This window comes from Styela clava, chromosome 10 (genome assembly GCF_964204865.1).
Source record: "Styela clava chromosome 10, kaStyClav1.hap1.2, whole genome shotgun sequence".
NCBI lineage: Eukaryota > Metazoa > Chordata > Ascidiacea > Stolidobranchia > Styelidae > Styela > Styela clava.
The window spans coordinates 8,211,027-8,224,968 of NC_135259.1; the positions used below are offsets into that span (position 1 = coordinate 8,211,027).

Here is a 13,942-nt window from a genome sequence, read left to right on the forward strand (position 1 = left end):
ATTGAAGATAATTCATACATAGATGACTTCCCACATGGAGCAGATAGTATATCTGAAGGGAAGAGAATTGTCAAGCAAACCTCGGAACTTACTGAATGTGGAGGTTTTCATTTAAACAAATGGAGAAGTAATTCAGAAGAAACTATTTTTTGTGTTCCAGAAAAGAATAGAGCACAAATTCAAGAAAACGTAAACTAGACCCAAATCGTGTTGAAAGAGTTTTGGGAGTTGTATGGTTTGTGATAGTAGATTGCTTTGGATTTAATACCAAGCTGAAGCCAAAACCTGCTACGAAAAGAGGAGTTCTAGCAATTCCGTATTTGATCCCATGGATATCGTATCACCTGTGCTATTGCAAGCAAGACTTATATTGCAAGAGTTATGTCGTCAACAATTGGGATGCGGTGAAACTATCGGAGAAAATGAACAAATAGCATGGGAAAGCTGTACTAAAGCAATTCCAGATTTATCAGAAGTCAAATTACTAAGATATTTTAAACCAAATTCATTTGGGGTTATTGTTTCACAAGAGTTCATCATTTTGGCGATGCATCACAAGTTGCCTATGGAACAGTTTCATATTCAAGATAGACAGATGAAAACGGTCAGATACACTGTTTATTCTTACTTGGAAAATCAAGATTATGTCCTATCAAGACAATATGTTCACTTCCACGGCTGGAAATTACAGCAGCTGGATATGTTTTTAGGACGTCAATTGAAATTTGAGAAGAATGTCAAGTCTATATTCTGGAGTGATAGAACAGCTACTATCCAATCAATTTACAATTCGTCGAAAAGATTTCCTACTTTCATAGCTAACCGATTAGCAAAAATTGAAGAAGGTTCAGAACCACATCAATGGCATTATGTTCCGAGTGGATTGAATCCAGCGGATTATGCATCCCGCGGAATGACAGCAAAGAAATTGATTGCAAGGAAATCATGGCTACAAGGACCAGAATTTCTCTACCAGAAAGAAGAGAATTGGCCAAAAATGCCAGTTAAATTACCAGATTTATCATTGGAATTTATTCAGAAAAAGCCAATGAATGTCCTAGTTAATCTAGTGAAAGAGAATGAACCATTGGACAAGTTCATCAACTATTATTCTTCATGGTATAAGTTGAAGAAAGCAACAGCATGGATTATCAGATTCAAAATGTATTTACAAGCAAAAAAGACTGTTCAAAAGAGTGAATTAAAACAGAAGAGTCGAGAATATCCGAAAATAGCTGATAAAGTATTTACAAAATCGTGAGTTGAATAAAGTTATTGCAAAGTTACAAAACACTGATGTACAAGGGAAAAGTGTGCTTAGAAATTTGAAAATTGCACCCTCAATGCAAAAGTTGAATCCTGTTTTATTTGATGGAATATTGAGAGTGGGTGGAAGATCGCAAAACGCACCCATAGAGTTTGATTTGAAACATCCAATAATATTGCCAAGTAACCATATCACACAGTTGATTGTCAGAGAATACCATAAAAGTTCACATCATTGTGGAGCAAGTCATGCATGGAATTTGCTGAGACAGATGTTCTGGATTATCAATGGAGCTGTTGTTGTAAAGCGAATTATTCGTAATTGCATTTTTTGCAAAAAGATAAATGCTTCGATGGGTAAGCAGTTTATGGCTGACCTACCTAAAGATCGTGTGACACCAGATCAACCACCATTCACATGTGTTGGGGTTGACAACTTCGGACCAATCTTCGTGAAGCAAGGAAGAAGTTCCGTGAAGAGATGGGGCTTGATAATAACTTGTGCAATAACTAGAGCAGTGCATTTGGAAATTGTACATAGTATGAATGTCAATTCATTTATTATTGGATTAAGAAGATTCATTGTCAGAAGAGGCAAGATGTCAACAATTATTTGTGACAATGGAAGCAATTTTACAGCTGGAAATAAAGTATTGAAGAAAGAAATTTAAATTTGGAATTCCAATAAAATGGGAGAATTTTGCAGACAAAGTGATATCATATTCAAGTTCAATCCTCCCACAGCTTCACACTTTGGAGGATTCTATGAAAGACTCATCAGATCAGCAAGAAAGATATTTACTGCATTATTGCAAGATCAATTGGTTACTGAAGAAGCATTGTCTACAATATTTTGTGAAGTTGAAAGTCAATTGAATTCAAGACCACTTACACCTATTAGTATGGATCCTTTAGATCAGGGGTCTCAAACTCAATTTACCTGGGGGCCGCCGAGACGGAGCCTTAGTGAGTCCGGGCCGCATCCGTTTTTTACAATAAAATCAATAAACTTAAAAAGGTAAATCTTTTTCACTGTTTTTCTATACGCAAAACATGTCAAAAACACAAAATATATGGACATGTAGCGCCACCTAGTGGCAATAATTTTGATGGGGTCATAGCAAAAAAAAAAGTAATAGCCTCCTGAAGAAAATTTTTATCTTTAACCACTGAAAATTTCAAAGCAATTGGTCCAGTAATCAAAGAGAAAAGCGATTTCTTCAAAACGTGTCAAAGAACAACATAACAACAAAACGCTCGTTATGTCCACTAAACGTGTCCAATAAATGTAAGTAATTCCGCGATGGACCTTTCCCCGAGCATCTATTCCATAACATGGGCTAATCCGCAAGGCACAAAAAGTGACTTAACGATAGACTTTTTCGCAAACGCTCAGACATTTGTCAATCAGAAAGATTTTCAGGCATGTTTGTAAACATTACCTCGTTTTGCATGCTATTTGTTAGTTTTGGGTTGTGTTTCAGAAATTCAAGTATAAATCAAAGAACTCAATGATCATTCTGATTGCTTGGGCGTCGTAGCTTAAAACATATATATATATATACAAAATTCTTTTATTTAACGGAAGCATCCAATTTATTTCTGATTCACTAGTTAACAAAGGGAGAACTACTGTTTTGTTGTGCCATATGTATTATATGTTCATTGCAATAATTTGAAACCCAACGTAAACTGCACTGCCGATATCTTATCAAAAAAACAAATGGGATTGTAGAAAGACGAGTGGCAATAATGTTTCCTTAAAACTTAAACCGAGCATTGATGGGACCGTTATAGGATGTGCGCTCATTTACTTTAAAACTGAATTCATCATCATTCCGCGGATTTGCCCGTTTGAGTAGAAATTCTTGTTGTCAAATTGTATAAATTCACACTGTTCAAGTAACAGAGCAGAAATCATTTTGACATTATGAGTACAACTATTGCAGTATGGCAACGCAGGTGTATCTCTTATGTCGATTATTGAAATGTTCGAATAATGGAAAAGTTGTTCTAACTCCCAAAGATATTCTGCTTTTATACAAAATGTTTTGCGACCCCGCGTACGAAATAAATTATAGCTAGTTTTGAAGCCCGGTATCTACTTGCAAAGATATAAAAGAAGTTTCAGATATTACTGAGGATCTAAATCGAACCAAAGTTTGTCCGATCCTCACTGTCCCGGTTTTCTGTTCCAGATATATGGTAAGCCTAACTATAATACAACCCTAACTTGTATCTCTACATTATATTTCAACCAGTCCAAACCCTTAATTTTAAACCCAAAAACAACTTCAATCCGAATCGGTAATCCCAACCGCAAATAGTAAACCCAATGTATTACACGATAAACAACTCCTAGCGTAATAGATTACACTGGATACAAAGACAGAAGGTGCCAACTCATCGAAGCAGCGTGGCGATAATTTAGAATTCCGGGATTAATCGAGAAACAGGACTATGTCGCAATAATGCTGCATCGATACGTTTGCAACGTCTGCGTAACAACGTAAAACGTCATCAAAATATAAACACGCTATGATTCTCGCTAACATGTAATTCATCAACTGTAATTAAGATTAAACGTTTTTAGTATCAATTAAACCAGAAGTACACAATAAAGGGCACGCGTGCCTAATGTGACACGCCATAAGATCAAACGTGACACGCGAACGAACGGTTTTTCTATTTTTGTCAAATGTAGGCTTCGTGTTACATCACCTTAGATATATTGAGTCAAATAATGATGCATTTCGTTTCTCAGCAATTTCTGCCTATTTCTTTATGCAATACCTAAATAATAGCATTCAATGCATATGTAAAATTTCTCTTTGGACCTATAATGCGTTCCAAATTTTTATTAAGAATGAAAAGACAAACTAATGTCTGATAAAAAGAAGAGGTAGCAGTAGTAGTAGATAAAAAGAAGTATTGTAGTCTTGTATGTATGTATCAAAATGTGTGGTTGTCACAATGCACGACAAATTTTATGAAATGTTAATATGCATAGAAGATCTCCCGTGTTTCAACAGTATTGTCACACGCTGTACAATAATCAATTTTCTCCTGAAAACGTATTTATGTGAAGTAACCATCTGTGACAAATATTGAAATTTGAACTAAAAGTATTAGTTCATGGTTTGACGCATAAAAATATGGAATGTATGGTGTATTGGATAGTTGAACTTTTCCAGCCTGTGATAATCTTACATTACCACATCTTAACAGTTCTTGTGTAAATCACTGTGTCAATAACGACATTTTAATTGATCTCTTAATCATTAACAAGCACGTGCAAAAAGGGATATTTAATTTGCCTTTTACTTCAATTCTATTGCTCCTCAAGAAGTTCCAGTAGGTTTTTCGACGAAGATTCTTAATCATTTGTTGCAAGCATTTTGTATTAAGTATCATCATCTTGTGGTAGTATCATAATAGTTCAACTTAGTCTAAAAAATCTTCAGATGTCGCTGACCAATTTTAGATACGCTATTGCTTCAACATGTTTACAAATGTAGTGACTAATAATTTGATGAGTTATGAAATAATTTTTTAATAAATATATATATATATATATATATATACGTTTATGAAGCCTAATGTGCATTAGCATATATAGTCAGATGTCAGCTAGTCATGTAGCTGAATAGATATGAGATTGACAGACAGAACAATTTATGAAATAGTTCTCTAGCAGCGATAATATAAACTATAGATACTACAAATTAGATACACAGCTTGTTTTTGTAAAATTGATATCAGCGTTCCCTAACTTGGAATAAAATCGGTCAATCAGCAAATCAAATTCGTTACTACAAATGGACATCTATAGCAACAAACTCTACTCCTAAGATTCGTCGTGTAGCTGGAATTAAACGAAGCTATGATTTTTTATCAAGGATATGTCAAAACAGCAAGCTTTGGTTATAAATCAATGCGATTCAAGACTCTAAAATAAATCCCTGTATATTTATCTGATCAGACGGAGCTTTATTTCATAAAATTGTGGTAATGTGAAGACAGACTCTTCAATCAAATAAGTTAGTCATCGTTATTCTTGCTGTAATTTATAGGTAGACCGATCAACCGTCGCAAACGCCTAGAGCCATAGAGTAAGTTTTAGTAGTTAATATTGCATATACTAACTATTAGTTGAGCCTGAATACAAAGTAACTATGAAACACAAGTACAAGATCAAAAATTTTGAAAATACGAATAGAGGTAGATAAATTAAAATAAACACTCTAGACTAGACTCTAGAGTCTCTATACAAATCTGATAAACACGTAGGTCACTGTCGGCATGAAGGAAGTTAGGTAGAATATATTCACGCTGGAGAGTTGTATATTTTGTCAACACGTAATGTATTGGTAGTGTGAGACTAAAATGCATGAGGTCGGTCGTGTGTTTTTCAAAATAGCAAAACAGATATTTGTGGGAATAAACACAAGAAGTAAAATCATATATTTAGAATTTCAATTTTAAAGTTTGTGTGAAGATGTTACTAGCTTTTTTGCAACCCACACTTCGACTTACAGTCAGAAGTACAGAAGCAAGCTGCACAAGTGCAGTTTATTCAAACAAAGCCGTATAAATAAGATGTCAAAAAATAAAGCATTTTTCAAACGCGATCGTGACAACGGAAGTTTTTATTGATATCGTTAATTGGTGATTACAGCAACATCTAATTGTAAACACGCCATACACGCACGATTTATGCATTCAATTATTTACTAATATTACAAATTATTTTTTTCTCTTTTTCCAAATTGAATCATTTTCTAATATATAAAAAAATATCTATCAAATGCTATTAGAAAATATATGAGAGTATAATATATTTTGATATTAGGGGACATTTAGAACGTTGCATGAGAAAATAAATAAATACAGAGACGAAATATTTGTCCCGAAATAAAGCCACTATAGTTACCCAATTATTTAAAGGTAAGTGAAACAGTGAACAATTGTCAAAAATTCATCTTGGATGAAGGCTAAGAACGACTACTAATACAATTGCAGCTTTTTTGTCATAATCATTTGACGATAGAAATTTGTACGTATAAGAAATAATGCAGAGACGTATAAATTCCAGCTTAATGTTTGATTCCATATGCAACAGGAAATTACACAATAGTGCATATTATGTTCATATCTCAATGAATACAAATACGCAAATACTGGTTCACGATGTCTTGTTGGACACATCGCCTTTCTCGCCTTTCTCGCCTTTCTCTTTGATTATTGGACCAATTTCTTCAAAATTTTCAGTGGTTGAAGACGAATTTTTTTTAGAAGGCAAGAAGGAATAAATTTACTCGGAATTGTCTAACGAGTATAGCCTCGTATATTAAATAGATTTTCTAAATCATCTGACCGAGTATTATGAATATTAGATTCCACACACCAGCAAGGATTTTCGTGACGATATTTGTTCAGTTTTTAGGTATATTCCACTTCTAGATAAGACACTGAGGTAAAAAATAAATATATTTTCTATTCTAATTCTGCTATAGTTAAATAGTAAATAAATTATTATTCCTAAAGTATTGTTCTATCAATAAATTTTAACCATTTTGTTTTATATACGTATTGTTATAAATAAAAGTTATATCGAAGGTGTTCTTTAGTATATAGAAAAGTATTATTTTCAAGGAATAAAAGCTATACAATGATGTCAGTGAATTCAAAGGTATGTCCAACAACTTTCTATGTTATTTATCTCAAAATCTCATGCTATTTTCGTCGTCAGCGTTAGTGCATTTTCATATCGCGCGGCGTCAATTTGTCATATTTCGATTTTATTTGCTCATTTGAATTCCGGAGTCAAAATGACGTAATGGTAACATTGTTTTTTTTAAGATTGTTTACAATATTCAAACATACAGCGGAACAGATCATGACAATATTTGCAGATACTTTGCTACCCACGACGATGGCCGCCAGGTAATTTAGGTTTATTACATTTAAAAACATTAGGGAAACTATGCATTTGTTTAGCTATTCAATCAAGGTCATGTTCATTCATTTGATCACCAGTGAGTACCCCAGAATAAAAAATTAAATAAATAAATGAATTATTTTGTCAAAATACCACTTAGAACTACTCTTATTCATAGGTTTACACAAAACATCAAATAGTGAAGACATAGTAAATCACTTTATCATGGTGATAAAATGTTTTCAGAACCCTGACGATAGTTTCTACATTTTTGACCTGGGAGAGCTAACAAACCTGTACAGCCTTTATAATAGTCTACTACCTCGTGTTAAACCTTTCTATGCTGTAAAATCTGCTGCATATGATCCTTTATTGAGTGCATTGATGGAATTGGGATCGGGTTTCTATTGCGGAAGTCAGGTAAAAATATTTTAAAGAATTTGCTCAATTATTACGAATACAATAAAAATAACCGCGAAAATATTACTGTCAATTCAATTAAAAAATTTTACTATATAACATAATTGAAATGAATGTAATTATTGTCTCTAATTTGATGATATACTTGGCTATGTCCGAAGCGATAGAATAGGAATAGGAATTGATATATATGGCTCATTGACATATGTTACAGAAAGAATTGAATCAAGTCAAAAAGCTCGGAGTAAAGCCTGAAAAAGTTATGGTATCAAACCCTTGTAAGCAAATATCACATTTGAAAACTGCAAAGGAACACGGAGTCAGCCTATTAGTTTTTGATAATGAACACGAACTGAGAAAGTTGAAAAATTTTTATCCAACTTCCAGGTAAAAATAAGTATATATAAGTTATAAACAAGAATGACACAAGCCGTGATATACTGTTAACTATTTTCAACGATATGCATTGCGAATGGGTTTTGTGAACAATTAGAGGTTGCCAAAATTCGTAATAATTAAATTCGCAGTATTGATAATAAAAATCTTGAGATCTATTTTAAAGCTCTTTGATTTTAACAATCATTGAAAAAATGAAGTGTTTATAAAAAAAAACTCAAAATCTCAATGCCTCATGCAAATATTTCAGATTGCTCTTGAGAATATTTATCGAAGAGGATGGAGAAGAGAAAGTATATAGTTCAAAATATGGAGCCACCATTTCCGAGGCCCGTAAACTTATGCTTATGGCCAAAGAATTGGATATGAACGTTGTTGGCGTGAAGTTAGTATTTGCATGGAATAATAGAAAACAGGATAGAACTCGCAATTTGAAAATCATTTCAAGTCATTAGGGACATTAAAAAAATGATATCCAAACTAATATCCAAATTCTGCGTGTAGGATTCTACAATTATGTTTGTTATTTATCTGTTCTGGTTTTAAATAATTTACCAATAAAAACAACAAATGGAAAACACTTTCACTCAGTAAATTTTGTTAATCATACCAGTAAAAATATTATTTTGCATATGAGGATGTTAAAATCGCAAAATCATTGTGAGGTTCGGTTTCTCATTTTTCAGTTTCCACATTGGAGTGGGTACAGCTGATGAATCAGGTCGGTATCAACAATCATTGACAGATGCCAAGAAATTATTCGATTTTTCTGAAAGAAATGGCGTGCCTTTGAAGGTGCTCAATATTGGTGGTGGACTCAGGGCAAATAATTCTAACCTGCGTCAGGTATGGTTCATTAAAGTTAGGCGTTATCGAATTAATGAGACATTATGTTTTCATTTTATGCTATTACTGCCGATGGATGGATTTTTGTTGCAGTAATAAAAAAGATTTATTCACAAATCTTCAACCACATATATTAATTTAAACAAAACTAAAAAAAATTGTTTCTGTATTGAATATCCAACATATAAAACAGTGGATATAGAACATTCGATTCAAAATATTACAAAAATTTAAAAATACCTTATGAACCCGTGGTTCTTTTAATGTGACAAAGCATAGCATTATTGGCGCATTTTAAATAGTTGCGTATAAAATTTAGACTGTTGTTATAATTGCATAATCGTACACAGATGATCACCTTTGCTGGAATTGTTAATGAATTCATATTAAGAATACAGGTGATTTATAGAATATTCTACCAAGTTACGATCAAACGCTTAGATCAGTAATACACGCAACTATCCGTAAATATTTGGAAAAAATCGTAAGTAGTATATATCAATCAAAGAATATGAATCTAAATTTTTTTTAATATTTAGACAATTTCTTCAATCAATTTCACTCTTGAAAGATTGTTTCCTACGTCAAAATATCCTGACTTGGAAATAATCTCTGAGCCAGGTGGATTTTTCTCTGAAACTTCTTTCACATTGGCAACGAACGTGATAGGAAAAAGGGGTAAATCCTTCAATATATGAACAAAATTAGTAATTTATTTTTCAGTTTTCCGTTTATTTTTCAGTTCTTATTATTTTTGCTTCGTATTCTTCAATAATAAAAAACAAGCGAGTCCCTATTTGAGTCTTCCTTAGTTTATGTTTCATTCTGACCTTTGTGTGTTTCTTTTCTGATAGTTTCAAGCCAAACCTTTCACCTGAGTCAAGATAATTAAAGGGTAAAATTCTTGAGCTTTGATCAATTTCGTTTTTTTAAAATACATCAGTTTATTCACTCACAAATTTCAGCACGCTGCAACTGCATACAACAATCAGCTTCTTTGAAAAGGACTGGTTGTTGTATATGTGTGTCAAGTTTTAAATAATTGCGATCTCGAAAGAAAATATACCCAGTTTTCCCAGCTGTGATCGTTAGAAGCACTTATTCCTGCTGAATTTGAATTTTTTTCGTTAATGAGATAAGCAGTATTAATTGAAAATGGTACTTTGTTTAGAGTTTAAGGGGACCGAAACACCACACCACTACTATTTGAACGAGGGAACATTTGGCGCATTCCTATCCCTGTATGCATTACCCAGGGAGCTAAAATACTTCTTCATGTCTGAGGTAAACTTTGTACGTTGTAGTTTTCTGGTGTTTTAAATTGAAAAAAAAAACTATATTTTTTATATTTCCAAATACAGAATATACCGGGATGCATACTGGTTTAAATGAAATAATTTATTTTACATTGCAACATTGCAGTGAATCTCACAAGTTGAAGGACATTGAATCAAAAATGTTATTGCCTACTTAGAGAGGATGTGATACTGTATTCTGATCTACCAGAATTTCCTTATATCTGTTAGTACATGAAATTGTAGTCACAAAGTCAACAACTCGATTTTTAACGATAATAGTATTGTTTATTGCATCTTCCAATCCAACTTCAAAACGCCAAACTTGTATTAGCTTAGCATTTTAGCCTACAACGTGTACAGCGAGGAATCGTTATTATGTCTCTTCCAACTACACAACTTGTTACAATGTGACGTGACAAAGGCACATTGATTAGATGCGAACACTGCACGTTTAGGACAGGATCACGAAAAAATTTCTGAATTTTCCCTTAAAATTCCAAATGACCCTCCAAATTACTGGACTCGAAAGTAAAAAAGGGGGTTTAAAAAATTAAGGACAATCTTACTGGCACATTATTTTTACAGTCAATCGAAAAAAGATCAACAGCTAATTCCAAACTATGGGGACCGGTTATGACCTGTATAGACAAAGTGATAGATAATATCATCCTTCCTGAACTTGAGATTGGCGATTGGATATTTTGGAGAAGTGAGTTGAAGGAAATATATAGTAATATATGAGCTTAGATAAAGTCATTCCAGCTACTATCGGCATTTTATCCTCAATTTGAAATTGCAAGAATCTTTTTGGATTTTACTCATATCCAATTTTTTGGTAAAATCTATAAATATTTTTTAAATCATATAATCACAAAATATAACATGGTTTTAATTGCAGCTTCATTTGTCCACTAGAACTATTTAAATAGCTTTCATTTAAAGTTGAAACTTGCTTAATTGAACATTGAAGTGATTTAATAACATCTTAATATTTTTCGTGGTTTACCAAAAATGATAAATCTACTTTTCAGCAATACTTAAATTTGTTTATGTTGTTTATGTTCAGATATGGGAGTGTACTCTTTTGCATGCAGTACAAGATTTTGTGGATTCGGTACAAAATCATTCTATAACGTAATTTCCAACAATGATTTGTAAGTTTCTATCTAGGTGATATAATTTTCATCATTACTATTATCGATACCAGAAGTATATTCTGACCGGAATCCTAATTATTTTATCACTCACATCATTAAATCAAAATTTTCTAATATTGTTTAGGTTGATATTTCAACAATTACAACAAAAGAAAAAGTTGTCTCGCTTTAGTTTCGAAGAGTGGACTCCTAATGAAGAAAGTGAAAATGTTCTAAAATCATAAAATTACCTATTGAAAAAGTGTCTTAATATCCTATTTAATGCAAATGGTTACACGAATAATAGGCATTTGGTATACTTATCTTAACAATATTCATTCTTTTATTAGATTATCCTTAGAATGAAAGTTGGTGATAAAAATTTTGTAATGTCATCCAGTTAAATTAGTTATGATATTGTAACGTTAATATAAAGGAAATCTATGGAAATCCTGTTTCGCTCCTGTTGACAAATCTATATTTGACATATTTTAGTGTTTACTACAGCAGCAACCTCAAAAACGTGCTGCGCCGATGAATATTATCAGAACCATAAACTATGAAATAGTGTTAGTTAACCTGAGATTTGTTTATTTTCATGATTGAGTCTGTTTTTGTGTTTTCTGAAATATCGTCGAATCAGACATTAACAGACAGATTCAGTGATGTGCATCGCTATTTCTAGTTTGGTTGGTGCATTAAAAACGTCTTCAAATCAGTAGTTCTTTATGGATTCAAATTGTTATAGCTGAAACTTATTCGTTAATATGTGTCTGTTGTTACGTATTTTACGAAAGTTCGTTGGAAAACCAATAATTATTTGAACCTGACGTGGTAAAGTTGGCTTGAATTGAAAAATTTATGTAAAGCATTATTTTAAAAAGAAAATTATATGTTTATGATATGTATTTTATATTTACTAATTTTATTTTTATTGTTTTATATCAATGCATTTATTAAAATAACCTAATTATGGTATGGATTACTACTGGAATTAAACAAAATAAATACTGGATCATGGATGCAAAATGGAATATGAACTTATTTATATTATATATATTATTTTATATTTACCGTAATTAAAATCACTCATTGAGTGAACGAATGAGCATACTGTAATGCTTATTGGGGATACATACCATCTATTAGGCAGAAAACTTATCTACAGAACAGAATATGAACCAGCCAAGTGGGGACCTGGGATATTGTATTCATTGATATAGATAGTTTATTTTGAAAAGTCCACAATCTGACAATACAAACAAATAAAAAATGGAGAGTTCTGGAGAGCGAGCAAAACCTTTAAAAAAGTTCAAAACACGATGAGTATCATGTGCCTGCTGTGTTATAGCAAGTAGTAATGTGTAATGAATTTAATTCACTGTAGTAAATGAATTGCTATCCTTTCATTTGTTATTAGCACACTTGCTGGAACTCCATAATCTATTATTTTATTTTTTAGTAACACTTTTTATAAAAATATCAAATTGTTTATCATACTTGCATCCATATTTGCCCTAAATTCCATTCTATGACACCTTCTCTGTATCCAAATATCTATGTACATGACCACTTATTTATTTTTTAGTAATACTTCATTTAAAAGTATCATAATGTTTATTATAATTGCTATTCTAGTATTTTATCAGTTTTTTGCCTTTAATTTCATTCTATGATACTTGCTCTGTATCCAAATATCTATATGTATATGAGCACTTTATTTATTTTTTAGTACCGGTAATACTTTGGGTATCATTGCTATTTCAGTATATTATCAATATTTCGCCTTAAAATTCATTCTATGTTACGTGCTCTGTAGCCGAATATAGATATGTACATGAGCACTTTATTTCATATATATATATCTGCTGGAAAAGGGTCAAATCCTGATCATGTATTATTGTGTGTTACTATCCTCCAAATCACTTGCCAGTCATAATCAAGTATTATAATTTGATGTGTTCAAATTATAGTGTATAAAGAAATCTACTCATGATTTCATTACTATTATCAAATGTTTATAATTAAAGTGCTATAATAATAGAATTTTCCCCGTCTTTGCTTATTAAAAATCCATGTCCCATTACATTCATTTTTAGTAGACAAATTTTCCAAATAATAGGTATCCTCGCTAACCCATTTTTATGCAGTTGATATGCAATACATGTCAACTTATCAGCTGAATAAATGATGATCTTAGGACAAAACATGATTATTTAGTACTTTCCAAATCAAAAATTCTTGTGAATAATGTATATAGTGAATAAGGTATATGAGAGATATTGAAGAATTCAACACCGAACCTGTTAAATGACCCGAAATGTTGTCTCCCAGTCAAACACCTGAGCATCTGTTTTTTCTTTATTATAATTTATATATGTTCATGGTTTGACGAACGAAATAAACTCTCTATCTCTATTAGTTTAAAATACTGACTTCTGGACTTGGCTAATTTTATGCATATCAAAACTTGTCATTTATTTTGTTCCATGTATTTTCCACATGTTTTTCCAATAAAACATACTTACGCCTTACTACTGTTATTTGTAGCTTATTATTGTTAGCTAATTATTTTTGAGGTGGGGCGCAAGACTTCACAAATTCTAAAAAGGGGGTGCGGCTTGAAAAGTTTGGGAATG

The 13,942-nt window shown here is 32.0% G+C and overlaps 2 protein-coding genes across 2 annotated transcripts; both read left to right on the top strand.

Moving 5' to 3' along the window:
* The first annotated feature begins 1,343 nt into the window (after nucleotides 1-1,343).
* On the top strand, nucleotides 1,344-1,937 carry LOC144428239 (uncharacterized). The gene has a single exon (XM_078117188.1). It carries the CDS (start codon nucleotides 1,344-1,346, stop codon nucleotides 1,935-1,937), a length of 594 nt encoding a protein of 197 aa, XP_077973314.1.
* A 4,917-nt stretch (nucleotides 1,938-6,854) lies between these two features.
* LOC120337498 (antizyme inhibitor 2-like) lies at nucleotides 6,855-12,412 on the top strand. Its single transcript, XM_078117422.1, has 11 exons — nucleotides 6,855-6,958; nucleotides 7,129-7,212; nucleotides 7,454-7,627; nucleotides 7,842-8,014; nucleotides 8,274-8,408; nucleotides 8,710-8,869; nucleotides 9,409-9,547; nucleotides 10,041-10,153; nucleotides 10,753-10,876; nucleotides 11,234-11,321; nucleotides 11,449-12,412. Exons 1-11 carry the CDS (start codon nucleotides 6,938-6,940, stop codon nucleotides 11,546-11,548), a joined length of 1,311 nt encoding a protein of 436 aa, XP_077973548.1. The 5' UTR covers nucleotides 6,855-6,937; the 3' UTR covers nucleotides 11,549-12,412.
* The last annotated feature ends 1,530 nt before the right edge of the window (nucleotides 12,413-13,942 follow it).